The sequence below is a fragment of the Metarhizium acridum genome, assembly GCF_019434415.1.
Source record: "Metarhizium acridum strain ARSEF 324 chromosome Unknown scaffold_29, whole genome shotgun sequence".
Classification (NCBI taxonomy): Eukaryota; Fungi; Ascomycota; class Sordariomycetes; order Hypocreales; family Clavicipitaceae; genus Metarhizium; species Metarhizium acridum.
This window is the reverse complement of record NW_027094017.1, coordinates 1126907-1138760: the sequence shown is the minus strand read 5'-3', so window position 1 is coordinate 1138760 and position 11854 is coordinate 1126907. Positions and strand designations below refer to the sequence as shown.

General features: G+C 54.4%; 5 protein-coding genes across 5 annotated transcripts; 2 read left to right on the top strand and 3 right to left on the bottom strand.

The window, feature by feature from the left end:
- Positions 1-222: 222 nt before the first annotated feature.
- On the bottom strand, positions 223-1763 carry J3458_004407 (uncharacterized protein; the record flags this gene model as incomplete). The annotated part of the gene is made up of 1 exon (XM_066118199.1): positions 223-1763. One exon carries the CDS (start codon positions 1761-1763, stop codon positions 1293-1295), a length of 471 nt encoding a protein of 156 aa, XP_065976799.1. The 3' UTR covers positions 223-1292.
- Positions 1764-1954: 191 nt separating this feature from the next.
- On the top strand, positions 1955-5391 carry J3458_004406 (uncharacterized protein). The gene is made up of 4 exons (XM_066118198.1): positions 1955-2915; positions 2978-3734; positions 3804-4663; positions 4740-5391. The coding sequence occupies exons 2-4, from the start codon at positions 3206-3208 to the stop codon at positions 5298-5300; spliced, it is 1950 nt and encodes a 649-aa protein (XP_065976798.1). The 5' UTR covers positions 1955-2915; positions 2978-3205; the 3' UTR covers positions 5301-5391.
- Positions 5392-5801: 410 nt separating this feature from the next.
- Positions 5802-10522, top strand: J3458_004405 (uncharacterized protein). The gene is made up of 2 exons (XM_007815502.2): positions 5802-6808; positions 6873-10522. The coding sequence occupies exons 1-2, from the start codon at positions 6016-6018 to the stop codon at positions 8360-8362; spliced, it is 2283 nt and encodes a 760-aa protein (XP_007813693.2). The 5' UTR covers positions 5802-6015; the 3' UTR covers positions 8363-10522.
- J3458_004404 (uncharacterized protein) lies at positions 8509-10311 on the bottom strand (the record flags this gene model as incomplete). Its single annotated transcript, XM_007815501.2, has 1 exon — positions 8509-10311. The coding sequence occupies one exon, from the start codon at positions 10309-10311 to the stop codon at positions 8509-8511; it is 1803 nt and encodes a 600-aa protein (XP_007813692.2).
- A 20-nt stretch (positions 10523-10542) lies between the features above and the next one.
- J3458_004403 (uncharacterized protein) lies at positions 10543-11795 on the bottom strand (the record flags this gene model as incomplete). The annotated part of the gene is made up of 2 exons (XM_066118197.1): positions 10543-11615; positions 11694-11795. 2 exons carry the CDS (start codon positions 11793-11795, stop codon positions 11193-11195), a joined length of 525 nt encoding a protein of 174 aa, XP_065976797.1. The 3' UTR covers positions 10543-11192.
- Positions 11796-11854: the final 59 nt, after the last annotated feature.

Below are 11854 nucleotides of genomic sequence, written 5' to 3'. Positions count from 1 at the left end.
AGTAATATTTCGTCCAGCCAGTGGAACCTATGACTTGGCTATGCCGGAACAGAGACATAAGCGACTCGCTATGAATTCTTTTTTTAACGGACTTGGTGGCGAACTTGTTTATTTTCTCGACTCTGAAGATCCAGATATTAGAGAGCTCGTTTTGTCCTTTTTTTTTTTTTTTTTTTTTTTTTTTTTTTTTTTTTTTGTAATGTTTATGGATGTTTAGGGCAGTAAAAGCTCAGTTTGGTCAGCTATCACGCCATCACTTCCTCTCAACCAGCAAGGCTCCAGAGCGCTTCATGTTAACGTGGGGTCTGTACTTGAGGAGTGCATTACGTGTCCTTCTTGGATGATTATACGACTTGATTCGTATACATTTGCACCGTCACACTCGTCAAATGCGGCTTCTGTTGAGAAACAACCGGCTGGCCTCGACGCCCACCAGCTTTCCTTTGATAAGGATGACACCTACTCACTGGGATTTGCCATCTTCTTTATCACGCGGCCAATGTCCATCACGGGCACTGATTTTCAGCCCTTCAGCCCGTTCCTAGTGTTGATGTGCGGAGTTTCTCGGTCGTCCTGGTGGCGTGGTCGAGAATCCGTCGACGAGTTATCGTGTCTTGGGCTTGACGCGGCCCAGGTGGCGGTAAAAAATAAGCACGAAAAATAACATTGCAGGTCTATTGCATGATTCAAGTTTCTCGTGGGTCCGACGGAGTATCGGTATACTCTTTTGGAGCGAGAATCCGTCGCATGGTTCGGAGCGGATCGTCGTCGGTCGGCAGTTGTATAAGCACACGACAAAGTCACCAGCCCCCAGCAGCCAGAACCAAGCCGAAGCATTGGTCAGGAAGGAAATTAGAAATATCTCACATTCATATCTCACCGAGCTGAGGGGCAATTTCCCCCATGAAGGATGGCTATTGCAATGATGTGGTCGCATATGAGAAAACGACTCGACCAACAAACGACAGGGGTTGGCGTGATTTTGAAAAAATATTGCGTCTGAAGCATCTATAGATAAGGGCCATCACATTCAGCCCTAAATAAAGCCAGAGACTAAAGCCAGGAGGTATGCCAACCAAGCCGAGACGGTTCTCAGCTTCGGACAAGGCAGCTGGCCCCCGTTGAGCAGAACATAGTTTTGCTTCTCTCTACACGACGCAGCATGCTGAGACGAGCCGGGGATGAAAGGGGTCGAGAAGCGGGCGTGATTGCATTTTTTAGCGTTTCCATAAATCCTACGGGGGGTAGGGAATATGGAATTACGACAAGGCCCCCCTCATCGACCAGGCCATTCACGTCGAAGGATTTTGTGAGCTAGGAAATGGCGTCATCACGACCCAAAGAAGTTGACAGTTGAAGACGGCAAAGACCCACACAAGGAGGCTGAGATTGTTGTCAAGATGTGAAATCAAGTGCGCGCTATTGAAAGTTACGGCAAGTAGCTTACGACGGTCGACGACGAAATTTAGCCAGGCTGAAAAGGACGGTGGGAAAATAGATTTTGAGTTGTGAACATATGCAACGCAACAGTGCCACGGGAAAGGCGCCTTTCTCTCAGGAGCCAGTCTAGTTGCTCGTGGCTGGACGTTTGTTCCGATTAAAACTAACACATGTGAGTGTCGCTTCATGCAAGGTGATGATAGATGCTCGGGGGATTTCTGATGTGCACAAGTCAAAAGTCCAACATGGGCCACGATGATGACTTGGGTTATTGGAGGCACAGCGACGGCCAAGATATACTTATGAGCCACCCCTCGGCCCATCGCTGGTCCTACAAGCCCTGCAGCGACCGACGGGCCATGATCCGATGCATTCCTACCCGTCAGTTTGGATCATTGGCAAGGAAAAGAGGGTAGGAGATGCGAAGCGACGCACAGAGGCAACGTTGACAGTGACGGCGACTGCGACGGCGGTCCCACGTGTCTCCATCGCATGTGCATATGTATGTACGTCGGTTGGTATGTACGGTCGATACAGCTGCTACACGGCTGTGGCTTGACGCTATGCTCTGGTCGATCTTGATGAGGCGCTCCGGTGTGGACAATATGCGGGTTTGGCGGGCCAAATCATGACCATCCCAAACGCATATTGGCTCATCTGTCTGCTCCCTGCCAGCACGCGATTCCAGCTTCTCCATTCCTGGCCATTCCTGGAGAGCAAAGTTGGGCCCCCAAGAGTCCAAGATGAGCACGCCATCTGTGGCTAAAAGGAAGCCATCAGCTGTGCCATAAACCGATTAGCCTTTTGTGTTACGCGACTCGAGAGCAAATGGGAATCCTGGAGTACCAACCAAGCTGCGCTGTTGGGCCGGTCCCGATGCTCTCCCGTTTCTCTCGCTCATGGATGAGGGTGGATGAGCGAATGGATGGAAACTTACCAACTGTTTGTGTTGCTGGGGAAAAACTGGGAAAAGCTGGGAAACGCTGGCAAAGGCTGCGGCTAGCCCAGGCTCACATAAGATCCAAGTCCTTCCACACCTTGGCCACGTCGTACCAAGAACTCTGTCTCCTTTCATTCTTGTGGCTGTCATATCAACTTTCCGCAGCCAAGCAAAAGGATACTTCTTGGCTGCATTCTATCTTCACATACTGGACTCATCGCCGAGTTCTCTTGGCGAATCTTTCTCGCCAACGTTCCACGGGGGACGTTGACCTGCGTCGTCATGACGTCCACACCATCTATCAAGGGCCGTTTGGCCAAGGCCGTAGGCTACGATTTCGATAGTCGAGACGACGATATCCCTTCAATATCGAACGCGGACCTCTTTATCGAGGAAGAGCCCACCGTCGGAGAATTCCTTGCTGAAATCACGCCTTCGCTCCAAGGTGTCATCAATTATTTCGTTAACCTGTTTCCTTTTGTCCGCTGGATCGGCAAGTACAATCTGACTTGGCTGATTGGTGACCTCGTGGCAGGTGAGCTACCTGTCCTGGAGCATGTTGCGGCCATGGAGTGTCTATGGTTAACAATAATTCAGGCATTACCGTCGGCGCTGTCGTGGTCCCCCAGGGAATGGCATATGCCCAGCTGGCTCAGCTTGATGTCGAATATGGACTGTACACGTCCTTTATGGGAGTTTTGATCTATTGGTTTTTTGCTACTTCAAAAGACATTACCATCGGTGTGAGTTCAGATACTGCGGCGGGAAAACTACTACCGGGAATATCCTAAACGCTAACACTTTTTGCCGCAGCCTGTTGCCGTCATGTCTCAGGTCACCGGAAACATTGTCCTCAAGGCCAAAGATGAACTCCCCAATGTTCCCGGTCACGTTGTGGCATCTGCTCTTGCCATCATCACCGGTGCCATTATTCTCTTTCTCGGTCTCGCTCGCCTCGGCTGGCTTGTCGAATTCATCTCGCTCCCGGCCATTTGCGCCTTCATGACAGGATCTGCCGTCAACATCATCTCTGGGCAGGTGCCCAAGCTGATGGGCATCAGCGGAGTCAATACAAGAGACGCGCCATACTTGGTCATCATCAACACCTTGAAGGGCCTGCCGACCACCAAGTTGGACGCTGCGCTCGGCCTGACGGCTCTGTTGATGTTGTATCTGATTCGGGGAGTTTGTTCCTTCATGTCCAAGAAGCAGCCCCATCGTGCCAAGATGTACTTTTTCCTGTCGACTCTTCGTACGGTTTTTGTTATTCTCCTGTACACGGCCATCAGTGCCGGTGTCAACGTCAGCCACAAGAAGAAGCCGAGCTTCAGCCTTATCAAGGATGTACCTCGAGGTATGGACAATCTTCCAACGTCTTGGGGAAGAAGACTGTACACAGCTAACACGGTGATGTGATGGCTAGGCTTTCAACACGCTGCTGTTCCAGAGGTGAACACATCAATCATCCAGGCATTTGCCTCCGAGATCCCTGCCGCTGTTATCGTCATGCTCATCGAACACATCTCCATTTCCAAGTCTTTTGGCCGAATCAACAACTACGTTATTGACCCGTCGCAGGAGCTCGTTGCCATTGGAGTTACTAATCTGCTTGCCCCGTTCCTTGGGGCTTACCCCGCCACTGGGTCCTTCTCAAGAACTGCTATCAAGTCCAAGGCTGGTGTTCGAACCCCATTTGCCGGTGTAATTACTGCCATCGTTGTTTTGCTGGCCCTGTATGCGCTTCCCGCAGTCTTCTACTATATCCCCAACGCGGCCCTCGCTGCTGTTATTATCCACGCCGTCGGCGATGTCGTTACACCTCCCAAGGTCATCTTCCACTTTTGGCGAGTCTCCCCGTTGGAGGTGCCCATCTTCCTGGCCGGTGTGCTGGTGACGGTCTTCTCCACCATTGAGAATGGCATTTACACTACCATTGCAGTCTCTGCCGCCGTGCTGGTCTGGCGCCTGTTCTTGAGCCGGGGCAGAATACTCGGCGTGGCTCGCATTCGCACCGCGAAAGCCGACCAGGGCTTGAAGCATGCTGGAGATTCTGCCTTTGCCGAGGAGTCTGACGAGTCACTGAGAAAGGGCTTCCTGCCCCTTGACCATGCAGACGGGTCTAACCCCAGGGTGGTGGTTCAAAGCCCTCATCCCGGTGTCTATATCTACCGTTTTGCGGAAGGCTTCAACTATCCCAACGCGACCCGATATCTGAACCATCTCACAGAAGTCATCTTTGCGGAAACCCGAAGAACAGACCCCGCGCTCCTGGGCAAAGTAGGGGTTAGTATACCCATCTTGAATGCATATCTGCCTTGGCATTGGAACCACTGTTGCTAACAAGACACAAATACAACAGGACCGTGCCTGGAACGACAATGCACCACGCAACCAGGATGTTGACAAGGTGGACACAAGGCCAACTCTGAAAGCAATCATCCTCGACTTTTCTTCCGTTAACAACATCGACGTCACCGCCGCGCAAGCTTTGATTGACGTGCGAAACCAGCTGGACCGCTACGCCGCCCCCGACGCGGTCGACTGGCACTTTGCCAACATCGAGAGCCGATGGACCAAGCGAGCGCTGGCAGCGGCAGGCTTCGGATTCCGGTCTCCCAGGCCAGCTCCCGGCTCAGGCGTCGCGCACTGGAAGACCATCTTCAGCATTGCCGATCTGGGAGGATCCGACAGCGCAGCCAAGGCGGCCGAGGCGGCGGCGATTGGCGACAAGAAATCAGTCCGCGAGTATGACATTGAACAGGCGGACTCGGACATCTCGCGGCTTTCAGACAAGGACGTGCCTCAAAACCCTGGTAGCGCAAGATTGGTGGCCATCCACGGACTGAACCGACCGTATTTCCATTTTGACTTGCAAGAGGCGGTTGAGTCGGCGATTGCCAACTCGGAGCGGAAAAGATGAGCATACATATTCAGCCGTGAGACGAAAGTGGCAGTGTTGTTCTCTCTCCCTGTGAACTGCAAAGGCGCATTGATTTAGATAGCGTGTACAAATTGGTTTGCTGAGCGTTAATTGCACTATTAAGATACCAGCGCGTTGTGAAGAATGCTGGATACTCCAAGACCAATAAAACAACTCCCGAGCTGGGGGCCAGTCCAATGTGACGCAATTGTGCAGATTCAGATGTTGTGATACCATGTCCAGCAAAGTACCTAGGTAGTCATGTATTACAAAGAGCGCGGCAGAGTTTATCACGGCACCAGACCGGAGGGCCCGGCTTGGCCGGCTGCCCGGCATGACTCTCGCACCAGACAGACCACTTGTTAGCATGTGGAGCCAGATCTGCCAAAACGAGAGCAGAACCCCGGCGAACCCGTTTGGGCTTTGGCCGTTGGCGCTGTAACGCAGTTGAGATGGTGATTGATTGAGAATAATTTGCAACATGGTATCCACCGGGATACGGCAAGCGCGACCAGTGACTCTAGTTGTACTCCGTACTATGACTTGCTCCAGACTCCATATGCCGACAACAATTAGCTTGTCTCGAGTGTATTTGTAAAATCATCCGGCCCGTATCTGCCGTCCACCCGTCTGTCCCTGCATCTCTCTTCCTCTTCACCACCCATCTTGTCCGCCCACGCCGCTGTTTCGACGGCAGCGACAGATTCCAATCCTCATGGATTCGAATTCGAATGCTGGCCCGTCGCATTCGCGGTCCCAGCGTTCTCTCCAGGCCCCGTCAGACCGCAACCGAGCCTCGACCCTCTCGGCCGCCAGCCTTGCTGGGCCAGCGACGCCAGCCGAGTCGGATGTCCCGGCCGACGAGTATTTTGAACCGCTCAGCGCGGCAGCCTCGCGAAGATCACGAACTTCCACAGCATCCCACGGTTGGGCTGGCAGCGTGGCTGCATCCGAATCCAATGCCACAGACCGCCCGCGACGCCCGAGCATCAGGATACGACGAAGCTCCCTCGGTGCACCGCAGTCCACGTCCAGTACACAGGATGCCGCGACTGCACCTCAGCAGCAGCAGGAACATGATGGCGAGAACGAGGTCCTTCAGAGAAATAGACCGCGGAGTGCTTCGCAGCCTGGGCTGGCATCACCGCCTGTGGGAGATGCCGCAGCCAGGGTTGCGAGAAACTCACGACGCATGCAGCCGCAGATTGCGCTGCCTAGATTGACCGAGGAAGGAGCTCGGCCGACCATGGCAGAGCTGGGACTAGGAGGGACGTCGCCGTTGAATCCGAGCGTGTCCATGCCCCCTGCGCCCGCGCTTGAGAGAAGGCATAGCGATGGGGAGGCCGGTGTCGACGAAGCCGAGGGTAAGAAGCAGAGGAGGAGCATTGTCGGGAGGTTGTGGAAACCGAGTTTTAGGCGCACGTCGGTAACTGCGCCGGCCGAGGGGGCAGATTCGAGGGATACGGATGAGTACAACGAGGAGCTTGTGGATTGGTTGGATATTATTGGTATGTCCCCTTTCCTTTTGCCTCAAAAATCGCAGCTGGTGCTGGGAGCTAACGACAAAGGCAGATCCCGAAGTTCAGACCCTGTCGACTCTGACCAATGTGCAGAATTCGCTCTTCGTCCCCGATCTAGGAAGCTGGGTGAATCGACGACCAGCATATGTTCTCTCCCAGCCAGATACACTCTTGCCACGACCAGTGTCAGCGAGGGAGCCCATCCAGCAACCAGAACAAGTGCCAACAATTCGAGAAGATGAGGAAGAAGCCCCGCGGCCAGAAGAGGGAGAAGTGCAACAAGCACCTTACATCCGACGAACAGATACGATTACCTCGCGACTATCAGACTCTCACTATGCGGCACTGCCTCACGGCAGAACACTAGAAGGCTGGTCAGCAGCCGAGAAGTGGGAGCTGGATGACCACGTTCGCCACATGCTGCATTCACGACGGTCCCGGTTCAAGCGACAAATGAAGGGATTTGGACAATACGTCCGGCGGCCATTGGGTTTCTTCGTGACGCTGTACGCGACGCTGATTACGCTGTTTGGTCTGGCCTGGGTCCTGTTCCTTATCGGATGGATCTACGTCGGCGAACAGCAGGTCTACGCCATCCACATCATCGACAGCGTCCTGGTTGCACTGTTCGCCATCATGGGCGACGGTCTAGCGCCCTTCCGAGCCGTCGATACCTACCACATGATTTTCATCGCGCGGTACGCCCGCAAGATTGCCAAAGCAAAGAAGCGAGCTGCCAAGGAGCTCGCGAGAACCGATTCCTCAACCAAGACGCAAAACACAGATGCCTCAGAAGACAGACGAGGCCCCCCCCATCCTCCTCCTCCGCCTCCTGAAGAAGAACAACGAAAGCCCAACGGCTCCCCGACCCTGCACCAACCCTCCACCGCCGACGGCATACCCCCCACCGCCCTCGACAGCGACAACAACCCGGGAGTCGATCTCGAAGACGCCAAATCCGAGACCTGCTCCCTCGACTATGACTATTTGACCCCCAAACAACGCAAATCCCTCGAACACCACCAAAAGAAGCTCTCCAAGTCTCACAGTTTCTACAAACCCCACGAGACCTTTACCCACCACGCCTTCCCGCTGGGCCACCTCATAGCCATCATCGTCCTGCTGGACTGCCATTCGTGTCTGCAAATCTCACTGGGCGCGTGCACGTGGGGAATAGACTATCACCACCGCCCGTTTGCCCTCACCACGGTGATTCTGTGCGTGAGCATCACGTGCAATTTGACGGCGGGGCTGGTGATTATGTTTGGGGATAGGAAGACGCGCAAGAAGGACGTCGTGGAGCTGCTGGAGAGGCAGGCGCTCACCGGTGATGCCATTAAGAAGGTGGAACGAAAGAGGGAAAAGGAGGTCACTTCGGAAGAATACGACGGGGAGAATGAGAGTGTGCGTCAGCGGGATAGCGGTGTTGACACGGAGGAGAAGAACGGTGACAAGGGAAAGGACAAGGAGGTTGAGGTTCCGATGAGTACAACCGGACAGGTTTTAGGACTGGCAGGTCATGAAATAGGATCACTCTGGTAGTAGCTATTTCTTTTTATTTTGTTTCCTCTTCAGGGAGGGGTGTGCTATTTCACATGCATAGCGAAGGGTAGTAAAGCACGTGGGCATCTTTCGCATATCCAACTCAGCGATGCCAATCACTTCATTCAGGGCAAATAGAAGACTTTCTATCGCAACCTCTTGAACGGATGCGCCTCGGTGTTGAACACCCACTCGTCCAAGCTAATCAGGTCCGGCTCGGAAAATATCAAATAGAAGTACTTGAGCGTCTCGCCGAGCCAGAAACTCTCCATGGAGTCTGCCATTTCCACCTTTTGCCCATCCGGGGGGTTCATGTTGTCAACGGCGCTGTTGGCCAGTTTCGTCGACGTCAGGTTGTCGATTGCCTTCCACATCTCCCACGCCTTGTCCTGCCACCTCCTGTCCCCCGTGATGCGGTACATGATGAAGACGCTCTCGATGGCCTCGGGGCGCAGGATGTACCGCGCGTCCATGATGCTAGAGAAGCCCTCGGGGATGTGCTCCTTTGCGATGATGGACTGCGCTTCCTTGGCCCCCCCGCCCGCGCCGTGGGCCTTGGCGACGTCTGCCTGCCACTTGGTCGCGTCCCAGGGGCAGGAGTCTCTGTCGCCGCAAGGGGTGAGGTAGAAGGTTTCGGGCATGACGCCTGTTGTGAAGGACCTGTACGCCCATACGCAGCCGTTGGTGAGCTTGTCGGCCCACGCGAGGTGGTCGTTGCTGGAGATGAGCTTGCCGCCGAGGGCGAGCATTCCGCCCGTGAAGCAAGTCAGGTGGCCTGACGCGGGTCTGAGCTCCTTTTTGCGCGACGGGTCGTCGACGTCGATGTCGACGAAGCCCGGGAAGAGGATGTCCTCGCTGGTGGGGGTCATGGGGCGGAAGAAGAGATGTTCGTTGGCGGCTTCCATGCTGCGCGTGTACATGTCGTAGTATATGCCGTCCTGTTGGCCTAGCAGGGCCATCATCTTGGGGAAGTATTCGTAGGTGCTGTCCGCCATGCCGCCGAGGGTGTATGTGGTGCCTGCGTCAAAGTATTCCTTCTGGGTGTCGACCACGACGGGCCACATGCCTGGCAGTTTGGTCTTCTTCTGAGACGCGGCGAGCAGCTCGCTGATGTGCTGGACTGCGTCGTAGTATTTGGGGTCCCCGGTCAGGAGGCTGAGGCGGGTGAACTCCAGGGATAGGGAGCCGATTTCTGCCAGGAGCGACGAGCTCTGCGATTCTTGCTTGTTCCCGTGGGCGGCCTCGTGTAGATCCCAGCGCGCAATGGGCAGATGGTTCGGGGTGTCGAAGGCCTTGTAGAGCATGTCGCCTACATTGTGCGCCTTGACGAGCAGCCGCTTGTCGCCGCTCAGGTCATATGCTGACAGCAGGCCTCCCAAGAAGCGGATGGTCGTCTCAAACACATTGATTTCCTTGGAGAGGGTGGAGAGGAAAAGCGCATTCTTCTCGACGTCATACACGGCATACTCGAACTCATCATTGAGTCCCATGATCCATAGAGTGTCGAGAGCATCGATGAGCGTGGCACCCCATCCGCCGAAGGGGTCCTTATAACTGCCCGACACGGGGGTGACTTCGTCTCGAAGCCAGGCATATTTCTTGTAGGCGTTCCAGGATTTGACGAATGACTCTTTGATGTCGTTTTGTCGACCTAGGCGCACCTTCTTCTCGTCTGCAGTTTCGGGAGGGAACTTGGCCTGGACTGGTGGTAATGTTGCTGCGGCAGAGGTCGGCATGGACCGCATTTGACTCGGGGCAATGGGGAAATTGTGCTTGATGGTCCTCCAGAAATAGTCCTTTTCCGGCTCGTACGTGGAGTACCCCGTCATGGGCCTTTCCGGGGCTGCACCGCCGCCGGACGCGCTGAGCTCCCTCGCTCGCCAGACAGTCAGGATGACGAAGGCGGCCAGAAAGGCCGAGAGGATCCGCCGCCGGCCGAGGCTGATCATGATGGCGGAACGAGCGGTATTACATGGGCGGAGATGAAGAGGGTGAAGCGAATGAAGCGAATACCAAAGAAAAAAGGTTTGGGGGATGAAATGGCGTTAATGGCACAGGGCTGGAATCAAGACACATTGCCATTCCAATGGGCCGGCGCAGGGCGTGTCTGTCCCAAGAATCCATCATTGGAGGTTCAAAGTGTTTTAAGGTCGAATGCGGTAGACAGACATCTGGACGCGCGTTGATTGGGGCAGCGGCAGTCCCTTGCCCGCTGGCGGGGTTTAGTGCACATGTGGTGACGTGCGATGAAGCTGACTGGGGGCTGCTAGCTGCATGCTTCAGGGGCTGCGGGGCCTGAAGCTCCACGCCAGCGTCGAATCGTGGAACTGTCAATCTGGTCTGGTCAACCAGACTCTATAATAGCTCTCAGTACTCCAGTCCGGTTGGCACCAGTTGTGTACTGACGCCCAGATGTCGGGAAGGAACGACCAAGCTGTTAGTTGAATTCGGCAATTTCTCGACGACTCTCGACCCTTGGCGCAGGCACGCGACCGGAATGTGTCGCTTCAACGGAAACAGTTTTTGATACATCTAGTTTGGGCATGCCAACTCTGTACATGCCTTGCCGTCATTTATGAATAATCCATCCGTCCCAGCGCAACTATTTCTAGATCGCCAAATGATACAACCGCGTCGCAGAGTCATACTCTAGCATCACTTCCTTGTCCATATCGTCCACATCAACCACCATAGCGCCACAAACTCACCTCAAAGGCACCGGGAAGCACGGCTGGCGCGACCACGGCACACAGATACCGCTTGTATTTGCCATCTGCCGTCTTATTGCTCGCAGAACCTGCGTCTACTCTGCGTCCCATTATGTCCTGAGTTATTGGCCGACAGCTGCCGCAGGGCACAAGATTAAAGCAATGTTGGGTCCTTCCCAGAAGCAACCCATATCATGCTCCTTGGTTGGTTTCCAGCTGACGGCCATACCAGGACGAATGCGATCCTTGAAGGGGATAGATTGAGTCGAAGCGTCAAGGTCGCGGCTCGAAGACCTGTCAAACTTCTTGAGGTGGCCCAGAACTGTGTCTGGACCATCGTCCTTTTCAACCTGGGCCTTCTCCTTTGGACGCCGAGAGTCAACATGAAGTTGCCACAGCTTTTGGCGAAAAGCAAAGGCTTGCTCGTGGATAACGCCAGGCGTCTTCATACATCGAGTCTCAAACTCTGCCACTGGCAGACGGAGCAGCTGTGCGCCGGTCTCATGAAGAGCCAGTACCGTGGCATCAACCGATGGCGAACCAGACTAAAGCATCGTCAGCCAAAGGAATGAAGGGAAAAAAAGAAATAAGCGCTAAAGCCTCCAATACCAATCATAACTCACATTCGCAGTAATCCACTCCCGTAACTGCTCATTATTCCACGTCGCCGGCACGTCACTTCTATACTTGACCTCCTTCACCTGCGGCACAAACACCCTCAACATCTCCGCATATCTCAAGGTATTCCGACTCGCCGAGATATCCAAAAGGCACGAATTGACAC